Here is a 10,396-nt window from a genome sequence, read left to right on the forward strand (position 1 = left end):
ATCCACCAAGCCATCATCATCATCACCCGTCCATCTTTCCTATGACCCGCAATCCACCAAGCCATCATCATCATCACCCGTCCATCTTTCCTATGACCCGCAATCCACCAAGCCATCATCATCATCACCCGTCCATCTTTCCTATGACCCGCAATCCACCAAGCCATCATCATCATCACCCGTCCATCTTTCCTATGACCCGCAATCCACCAAGCCATCATCATCATCACCCGTCCATCTTTCCTATGACCCACCATCCACCAAGCCATCATCATCTCCCTTCCATCTTTCCTATGACCCACCATCCACCAAGCCATCATCATCTCCCTTCCATCTTTCAAGCAGAAGGCACCTCAGTAAGTTTTGCACGGTTCTAATCTTTGTGTACTGAAGATGGTTCCTGCAGAACCCGGGGCAGCCCTTGGGGTGGACCACTGGATTTCAGTGGCAGTGATTTCTCCATTATATATATATTAGTTCTCCTTGATTTATTTTTATGACGGTTGCCGTTGTCCCATTTTGCTCTGGTTGGTTTCTTATAAATTGTTCTTTTCTTCATAGTCCCACTATCGGTCTCTTGGTGTAGAAACCTCCCACATAGACCCCCCCCAGACAGCCGACACAGATCATCGTGATTCCAGTCCATGTTATTAGTTAGTCCCATGCTCAGGTTTGTAATGAGATGATGATGGTGCCCCCTTCACCCTCCTGTTGAAGAGTCTGACCAAGTGTGTGCACGGCGGATCCCGGGGACGTGCCGGGTATAATGAGGGAGGTGAAGGAGCTTTTTATAATCCGCACTTAGCAGGATAATTACCGTCTCTCAGCACGCAGATCATACAGAGGGGCCCTCGTCGGCAATCAGCTGCTCTTGTATATGGCGGCTGAGGATCTCCTCTGGTGGATTTGTGACCTCCGAATACAGAGAGTGTGTCCTCCGCTCAGTCCCAGATTCTTCAGTGACATTGTGCACGGCTGTATCTAAACCTAAAATCTCTCGTGCACTATGTTTGGTGTCATTACAGACCTCCTAAATTTTTTAACCAGAGATCCTGCCAGTTACAGCACTACAATCAATGTTCTGACATTGTCCTTCCCCAACTATGGCGTCACAAAGCAGCCCCCCCATTCCCCAAAAATACATATCAAAAGCTCAAAAAGGAAAGTGAAGGGTTTTAATCCCCCCCCCCTTCCCTCTCTTTTCCCCATCCTCCCCTTTCCAGCTGCTACTAATTGTGAGGAAGGGGCTTAGTGTTGTCAGCCTACAACAGGAAGTGCCGTTACTGACAGGATCTCTGGGAAAGAAACTGCAACAAGTTTACTTAAAATATTCGCGGAGGAGATCTGTATACAGTGAGACGTGACACCAAACATAGTGCACAACGGATTTTAGGTTTAGATACAGCCGTGCACAATGTCACTGAAGACTGCACATCAGATAGGCAGCCAAAAAAAAAAGGAGCTCTCATGGCAGGCTGACAACACTGCTACTAATTGTGAGGAAGGGGCTTAGTGTTGTCACAGCCTACTACAGGAAGTGCTGTAACTGGCAGGATCTCTGGTTAAAAAATTTAGGAGGTCTGTAATGACACCAAACATAGTGCACGAGAGATTTTAGGTTTAGATACAGCCGTGCACAATGTCACTGAAGAATCTGGGACTGAGCGGAGGACACACTCTCTGTATTCGGAGGTCACAAATCCACCAGAGGAGATCCTCAGCCGCCATATACAAGAGCAGCTGATTGCCGACGAGGGCCCCTCTGTATGATCTGCGTGCTGAGAGACGGTAATTATCCTGCTAAGTGCGGATTATAAAAAGCTCCTTCACCTCCCTCATTATACCCGGCACGTCCCCGGGATCCGCCGTGCACACACTTGGTCAGACTCTTCAACAGGAGGGTGAAGGGGGCACCATCATCATCTCATTACAAACCTGAGCATGGGACTAACTAATAACATGGACTGGAATCACGATGATCTGTGTCGGCTGTCTGGGGGGGGTCTATGTGGGAGGTTTCTACACCAAGAGACCGATAGTGGGACTATGAAGAAAAGAACAATTTATAAGAAACCAACCAGAGCAAAATGGGACAACGGCAACCGTCATAAAAATAAATCAAGGAGAACTAATATATATATAATGGAGAAATCACTGCCACTGAAATCCAGTGGTCCACCCCAAGGGCTGCCCCGGGTTCTGCAGGAACCATCTTCAGTACACAAAGATTAGAACCGTGCAAAACTTACTGAGGTGCCTTCTGCTTGAAAGATGGAAGGGAGATGATGATGGCTTGGTGGATGGTGGGTCATAGGAAAGATGGAAGGGAGATGATGATGGCTTGGTGGATGGTGGGTCATAGGAAAGATGGACGGGTGATGATGATGATGGCTTGGTGGATTGCGGGTCATAGGAAAGATGGACGGGTGATGATGATGATGGCTTGGTGGATTGCGGGTCATAGGAAAGATGGACGGGTGATGATGATGATGGCTTGGTGGATTGCGGGTCATAGGAAAGATGGAAGGGAGATAATGATGGCTTGGTGGATGGTGGGTCATAGGAAAGATGGATGGGTGATGATGGCTTGGTGGATGGTGGGTCATAGGAAAGATGGAAGGGTGATGATGATGGCTTGGTGGATGGCGGGTCATAGGAAAGATGGACGGGTGATGATGTTGGTGGATGGCGGGTCATAGGAAAGATGGAAGGGAGATGATGATGGCTTGGTGGATGGTGGGTCATAGGAAAGATGGAAGAAGGGATATGATGATGGCTTGGTGGATGGTGGGTCATAAGAAAGATGGAAGGGTGATGACGATGGCTTGGCGGATGGTGATGGTGGGTCATAGGAAAGATGGAAGGGTGATGACGATGGCTTGATGGATGGTGGACCATAGGAAAGATGGAAGAAGGGATATGATGATGGCTTGGTGGGTCATAGGAAAGATGGAAGGGAAATGATGATGGCTTTGTGGATGGTGGGTCATAGGAAAGATGGAAGGGAGATGATGATGATGGCTTGGTGGATGGTGGACCATATGTATATAGCCATATGAGCACTCTTGGTGGGGCGGCAGGGCCACCTACAGTTCCTATGGAGTGGTGTGTAGGAACCTAACCTACAATACAAGAGGTTGAGAGTTCAAATCCCACATGGTCATTATTTTGGGTTTAACTTATTAAGAAGTGTGAACTGAGGTAACCCATAACAACCCACAAGATTTCAATTTATCTCAGTCAGTAGTAGACAATATCTGATTGGTTAATACACTTTATGTTTATTCCTTCCATTATCTTTACTCAAGCCTGCTGATGCATTAGGTCTTTAATCCTTTGGATGGGAAAGCTCCCTCCCTATGTGAGTCTGTGGCGTGGGGTGTTTGTGCGCTGTTCATGTGTATTTGAGACTTTTGGTTCAATTCCAGGATGGGGTGGCTGTATATTTTATTTTTTTTGGTCTACATTTTGAGTCATTCATAGAACAATACTAACAGTAAACAAAAGTGCAATTTTTACACCAAGCACTTCCATGAAAGAGCGTTGGGACATGTGTGTGTGTTGCAATATTGCTCTGGTGGAGCTCGGCTCCCAAGAGCTACTGTGGTGCGGTGGGTAGGCGTGTGACCTACAGCACAGAAGCTTGCAACCTCAAACCCTTCTCCTTACATTTGTCATAATATTTGGCTTACTTAGAGTGAGCTGCGGTAACCTATGACAACCATCAATACTTCATTTATCACAGTCAGTCGAATTGGTTGCTATAGTTTGTATGTTCTCATTACACTATTGTTACTTTGGCTCCATGTTCATCTTTCATATCCCACAGTGAAAGGGCCCCCATTATGTCTGCATCCGTGGCGTGTGGTGTTGGTCTACCATAGACTAGTGTGTTGGGTTCTGGGTTTGATTCTGGGGTGGGTCTTGTTCTGCTTTTTATTCATGAATTATTGCACGAAGAACGCTTTCCAATAACCAGAGGATCTTGTGGAAGAGCAAACCATCACCTGGCTCTGTGGCTCAGTGTGTATGGCGGCAGCACACAAGATGAAGAGCTATGTGTTCAAACCGCGAGAGTTGCCAAGCAAAGAGCAGGTTTCAAGCCTTGAAGGCAAGATGGCTCGTGGGCAAAACCATCAGAGAGAGATGTGAAGGTGTGGACCATGTGACTGCCGTGATGGCTTGCGGGGCAGAGCCTTAAGTGAGAGGTGCAGACCTTGACAGCTTGTGGAGCAGAGCCCTCAGTGAGAGGTGTGGACCTTGGCGCCATGACAGCTTGTGGAGCAGAGCCCTCAGTGAGAGGTGTGGACCTTGGCGCCATGACAGCTTGTGGAGCAGAGCCCTCAGTGAGAGGTGTGGACCTTGACAGCTTGTGGAGCAGAGCCCTCAGTGAGAGGTGTGGACCTTGGCGCCATGAAAGCTTGTGGAGCAGAGCCCTCAGTGAGAGGTGTGGACCTTGACAGCTTGTGGAGCAGAGCCCTCAGTGAGAGGTGTGGACCTTGGCACCATGACAGCTTGTGGAGCAGAGCCCTCAGTGAGAGGTGTGGACCTTGGCGGCTTGTGGAGCAGAGAGCTGTGAAGCTGTGGCACTTGGCACCATGTGAACACCAACAAATGGGGCAAAGCGATTGATAACAGATGGTGTAACGAGGCAAGGACTCAGCACCAGATGAGCAGACCACAGATGAATGTAAACAGACACAGCAAAGTGACATCAATGAGCAAACACCCCAGAAGGGATAAGAAGTGCAGTGTAGACACCAAGGAAAAAGAAATTTGTAACTACATTGTTTTTTTTTTTCACCCAATTTACTCCCCCCCTTCCCAGCTGCTCCGGATACTTGTACTCCTGCTACCACCACACCTTCTGGGGCTCACACCAGTCAGTGATGTCCTCTCCCATCGCACCTTTTGTGGTCCGCACCACTCAGTGAGCCACCTGCTTTCATCACACCGTCCATGACACTCAGAGAAGCCGTGGTGCCAAGTGCACCTTCTGTGGTCCACACCGCACAGAGCAGCCTTTGCTGGGATTTGATCTCACGACGCTCAGTAGTAACCTTCAGGCAACCGGCACCCAGCACTCTGAGCCACGCACTCAGCTTACAAGCATATGTGCAACCAGCATAACCATATCACGGCGTCATCACCTTCAAGCATGAAGAAACTTAAAGATTTGGCTGCAAGAGGGATTCGAACTGACAAAGTAAGGCACTGCAGAGCTACCAACCAACTGCATGAGCCACAGAGACGGAACACAAAGCAAGCCACTCAATGAATCCATAGACTGAAGATATCACATGACAGAGGAAAGAAACATGTACACCAGAACCCAGAATTACTAACCAACGTCTTAACAGCATGAGCCACAGGAGGACTCGGCCGATGAGCCCTGACAATGTGCAGAAAACAACGGTGACCACTCAAACTGAAAAACCAACATACGGTAGGCTTGAACCCACGGACACGCACATCCAAGACCATGTTCTCCACCACCAGACCACCAGGACAAACAAGTCATGCTGTCAGCAAACCGAAACACACCTTGCACACCCTCCTCAACATTCCAAACTTGCAAATGTATACGAATGGTCGGGTTGTATTATTTAATTCCTTATTACAGGCTGACCGGCTCCTGCTATTAAAAGATCATTTTACTCTCAAATTAGGACCCGGTAAGTTGCTGCCATCTTGTGGTGATAATTCATACTGCAGCTCTGTATGAAATCTCTGTATACTTGGAATATATAAAAGTACATTTTATGATTGCTGAAGAAATACATAACTAAAGTGTGATTTTACATCCACAGGGCGTTTAATCTTATTGATGTGCCTCCAGTACACAGACCTGATTGGTTGCCATAGTTTCCTGCATGTCTGCTCCTTGTATTGCCTTACTGATTGATACCTTCCCAGAGGAAATCAGGATTCCAGTCGCCCTCCCCTGGGGGAGCCCACACAGCTGTGCCTGACCAAGTGTCTGCATGCAGGATCCCCGGGACGTGCCAGGCAGTTCCTGGGCATAATGAGTGTGGTGAAGTAGTCATTTATAATCTGCAATTACCATCCCCGGACATGCAGAACATATGCTCATTAGAGGGACGGCTGCCAGGAATGAGAATGACGCACATGTTTGATACCTGAGCATCACCCCCATTGTGAAACATCCGAATACACAGAGATTAGTTCACAGTTCTACCAAGTTTATGGACTTTTCAATAATGCCGTGCGTGTCACCATACACCACACAATACCCCAATGACTTACCTCTCACCAATCTGACCACGTCAGGGGACACGAGGGGAGAAGACAGACAGAGGCATAGAGAGAGACAAGAAAGAAAACATATAGAATCAGAGACATCCAGAAAAAAGAGAGGTGAGGAGAGGAAAAGGGGAGCAGGGAGAGGAGGGGCAAAAAAAAGGAGGGCAAGCAAAGGGGACAGAAGATGAGGGGTAGAGGTGGAAAGTAATTGGAGCTGGGGGCAGAGACAGAGAAGGAGAGGGAGGGAAGAAGAGAGCAGGGGTAGGGGAGTTGAGATGAGAGGAGGATAGAAGGGCCAGGGGTATTAGGGGAGAGAAGAGAAGGGGGTAGGGCAGATGAGCAAAGAAGAGGATAGGAGTGATAAGTGGAGAGGAGGGGTATGAGAGATGAGGGGAGAGTAGAGAAGGGGTAGGGGAGATGAGCAGACAGGAGGGATAGGGGTGATAAAGGGAGGTGGGGTATTAGGGGAGGGGAGAGAAGGGGTAGGGTAGATGAGCAAAGAGCAGGATAGGAGGGATAGGGGTGAGAAGGGGAGAGGAGGGGTATTAGGGGTGATAAGGGGGGAGGAGGGGTATGAGAGATGAGGGGAGAGTAGAGAAGGGGTAGGGTAGATGAGCAAAGAGCAGGATAGGAGGGATAGGGGTGATAAGGGGAGAGGAGGGGTATTAGGGGTGATAAGGGGGGAGGAGGGGTATGAGAGATGAGGGGAGAGTAGAGAAGGGGTAGGGTAGATGAGCAAAGAGCAGGATAGGAGGGATAGGGGTGAGAAGGGGAGAGGAGGGGTATTAGGGGTGATAAGGGGAGGGGAGAGAAGGGGTAGGGTAGATGAGCAAAGAGGGGGATAGGGGTGATAAGAGGAGAGGAGAGAAGGGGTAGGGTAGATGAGCAAAGAGCAGGATAGGAGGGATAGGGGTGATAAGGGGAGAGGAGGGGTATTAGGGGTGATTAGGGGAGAGGAGGGGTATTAGGGGTGATAAGGGGAGATGAGGTAAATATTTGGAGGAGGAGGCACTGGGGGAGCCCCAAAAAACAGAGAGTGGTAAACAGAAAGAAAGAGGCTGGGGGCATCACATCGGGGCCCAGCGGTGAGCCGTCAGTTATAGGCAGACAGTTATTAGGAAAGCAGATATAACGCAGGCGGAACGTGACGCAGGAAATGGCTGGGACAGGAAGTGGGTCAGATAACCGGAGACAGAGAAAGTAAACTATAAATCCTTTGCTCGTCGTTACCTGCGGCCGGCTGAGCAGTATGTGTGCCAGGTGTTTGCCCACTTCCGCCGATCTGCTCAGACAGACGCCCCAGGGGTTGTCAATCACGCTGGCCACGGTGATGAGGGAGGCCGGCCACATCAATGCGGTCACGATTCCTAGAGAGGAAAGGGCAGATGTATTACACAGCACGCTGACAGGGGCACGATGTGTCTTCAGGATAACCCCGAGCCGTCCAAGACCCACCTGACAAGATGGTGTACTTCAGGGCCTCCTGGGCGACCATGTTTACCAGGCCGTTCAATATGGCGTCCAGTGCGTTTCCCAGTTCCATGAGGTATTTGGACTCCCACGCCAGGCAGTACTGCTCGGTGGAGTGCTGGAGGCTGTGCCACGGGGCGGCGAAGCTGCCTGGACAAAGAAACCATCGCAGATTACATGAGAGCCATCCGTCAGATGAGCGTTACTATCAGGAAATGAATATTCATTAGAGGGCCGCCAGCGGAGGCCACGGAGGCCGTTGTTGAGGTCTGTGGATGACGGAGGTCACATGATCATTGTTAAATAACACAAAATGCGTCACTTGCCGTATTTGCCGGTGGACAGCCAGCCAGTGATGGCGATGGAGATGTGAAGCTGGCGTCCTCCAGTCAGAGGCAGGAACTCAAATTCTTCTATGGCTCCAACTCTCTTCTTCATCTTGTAGCCTGGAAACAACACGACGGATTCCTTTATGAGGCCGAAGCTAAATATAAACCCGACTGGAGGACAAAACCGGACGGCTTACCGGTCAGACCGGCTCCGGCCGCGCCAAACAAAGATGCCATGATGGCGATGCCGGCTGTGGACCCCAGGACAGCGGCTCCCGCGCTTCCGATGATGGTGGCGGCTCCTGCAGCGACCAGCGGAGCGGCCAGTCCTCCCGTGAGACCTGTCATAGGAGAAGGCGTCAGTCAGTGATAACAGGCAGTGTGACCCAGAATGTTCCCCAAATGCAACCAACCGGTGTCTCCTTTTATTCCCTAATACTGCATGGGGAACACTAAATCCCATTGGTTGCCCCGGGTAATACCGCACGGGAAACGCTAAATCCCATTGGTTGCCCCGGGTAATACTACATGGGAAACACTAAATCCCATTGGTTGCCCCGGGTAATACTGCATGGGGACACTAAATCCCATTGGTTGCCCCGGGTAATACTGCATGGGGACACTAAATCCCATTGGTTGCCCCGGGTAATACTGCATGGGGACACTAAATCCCATTGGTTGCCCCGGGTAATACTGCATGGGGACACTAAATCCCATTGGTTGCCCCGGGTAATACTGCATGGGGACACTAAATCCCATTGGTTGCCCCGGGTAATACTGCATGGGGACACTAAATCCCATTGGTTGCCCCGGGTAATACTACATGGGAAACAGTAAATCCCATTGGTTGCCCCGGGTAATACTGCATGGGGACACTAAATCCCATTGGTTGCCCCGGGTAATACTACATGGGAAACAGTAAATCCCATTGGATGCCCCGGGTAATACTGCATGGGGACACTAAATCCCATTGGTTGCCCCGGGTAATACCGCATGGGAACGCTAAATCCCATTGGTTGCCCCGGGTAATACCGCACGGGAAACAGTAAATCCCATTGGTTGCCCCGGGTAATACTGCATGGGGACACTAAATCCCATTGGTTGCCCCGGGTAATACCGCATGGGAACGCTAAATCCCATTGGTTGCCCCGGGTAATACTACATGGGAAACACTAAATCCCATTGGTTGCCCCGGGTAATACCGCATGGGGAACACTAAATCCCATTGGTTGCCCCGGGTAATACCGCACGGGGAACACTAAATCCCATTGGTTGCCCCGGGTAATACCGCACGGGGAACACTAAATCCCATTGGTTGCCCCGGGTAATACTGCATGGGAAACGCTAAATCCCATTGGATGCCCCCCGGGTAATACAGCATGGGAAACACTAAATCCCATTGGATGCCCCGGGTAACACTGCATGGGAAACACTAAATCCCATTGGATGCCCCCCGGGTAACACTGCATGGGAAACGCTAAATCCCATTGGATGCCCCGGGTAACACTGCACGGGAAACGCTAAATCCCATTGGTTGCCCCGGGTAATACTGCATGGGAAACACTAAATCCCATTGGTTGCCCCGGGTAATACTGCATGGGAAACACTAAATCCCATTGGTTGCCCCGGGTGATACCGCATGGAAACGCTAAATCCCATTGGTTGCCCCGGGTAATACTGCACGGGAAACACTAAATCCCATTGGTTGCCCCGGGTAACAACTCCTCTTGCTTCAGGTCATGATGTTAAATGACGGATTTCTCACCTATAACTGTGCCGCCTCCGACTGTCGCCAGGCCGATTAGTAAATACCTCTTCAGCTTCCTCCGGCTCTCCTTCTTCCGGCGAGAGGCTTGCGCCGACCTGCAAGGTGAATGAAAGCTTTATTGACACACAGGAGCAGGGAACTTCAAGAGCACCTGTCACAAATGCTGCATGTCAGGTCATTGGAAACCAGTTAGAAGTTGTGGACCCGGACCCCTGACCATCACACCTGAGGAAGCATGAGGGACATCCCATTGCAGAACCATGGAGTTGTCCCCTCCCCCCCCCCCCACCATGGCCATTAATATGGAGCTGTACCACGCGGTAACACTTCACTGACACCAACCACAAGAACACGGGAAACAAACACGGTAATTACATGTACAAATCAGCGAGATTTCTTTACAACAGCAAAGAACACGTCGCAGATAAAGAACCGAACAGACCCCAGCGTGTCTTCCAATCACACAATGAGCTCGTTATACCGAGAAAAACAACCATACGGTGGGAGGTTTAATGAGCTAAACAGAGCCCGGGTATATAGAACGTACAGACACCCCCAGCCCCCC

At 50.0% G+C, this 10,396-nt stretch overlaps 1 protein-coding gene across 1 annotated transcript in view; it reads right to left on the reverse strand.

The window, feature by feature from the left end:
- The window catches only part of TMCO4 (transmembrane and coiled-coil domains 4), a 36,323-nt gene that overhangs the window by 20,213 nt on the left and 5,714 nt on the right, over window positions 1-10,396 (reverse strand). The window contains exons 5-9 of the mRNA XM_018572644.1: window positions 9,829-9,926; window positions 8,261-8,404; window positions 8,061-8,180; window positions 7,720-7,884; window positions 7,495-7,631 (exon numbers count right to left, since the gene is read on the reverse strand). Coding sequence (XP_018428146.1) covers window positions 7,495-7,631; window positions 7,720-7,884; window positions 8,061-8,180; window positions 8,261-8,404; window positions 9,829-9,926 — 664 coding nt within the window. The remainder of the gene's footprint in view (window positions 1-7,494; window positions 7,632-7,719; window positions 7,885-8,060; window positions 8,181-8,260; window positions 8,405-9,828; window positions 9,927-10,396) is intronic.

The sequence above is a fragment of the Nanorana parkeri genome, unplaced genomic scaffold (genome assembly GCF_000935625.1).
Source record: "Nanorana parkeri isolate BGI_ZX_2015 unplaced genomic scaffold, ASM93562v1 scaffold2092, whole genome shotgun sequence".
NCBI lineage: Eukaryota > Metazoa > Chordata > Amphibia > Anura > Dicroglossidae > Nanorana > Nanorana parkeri.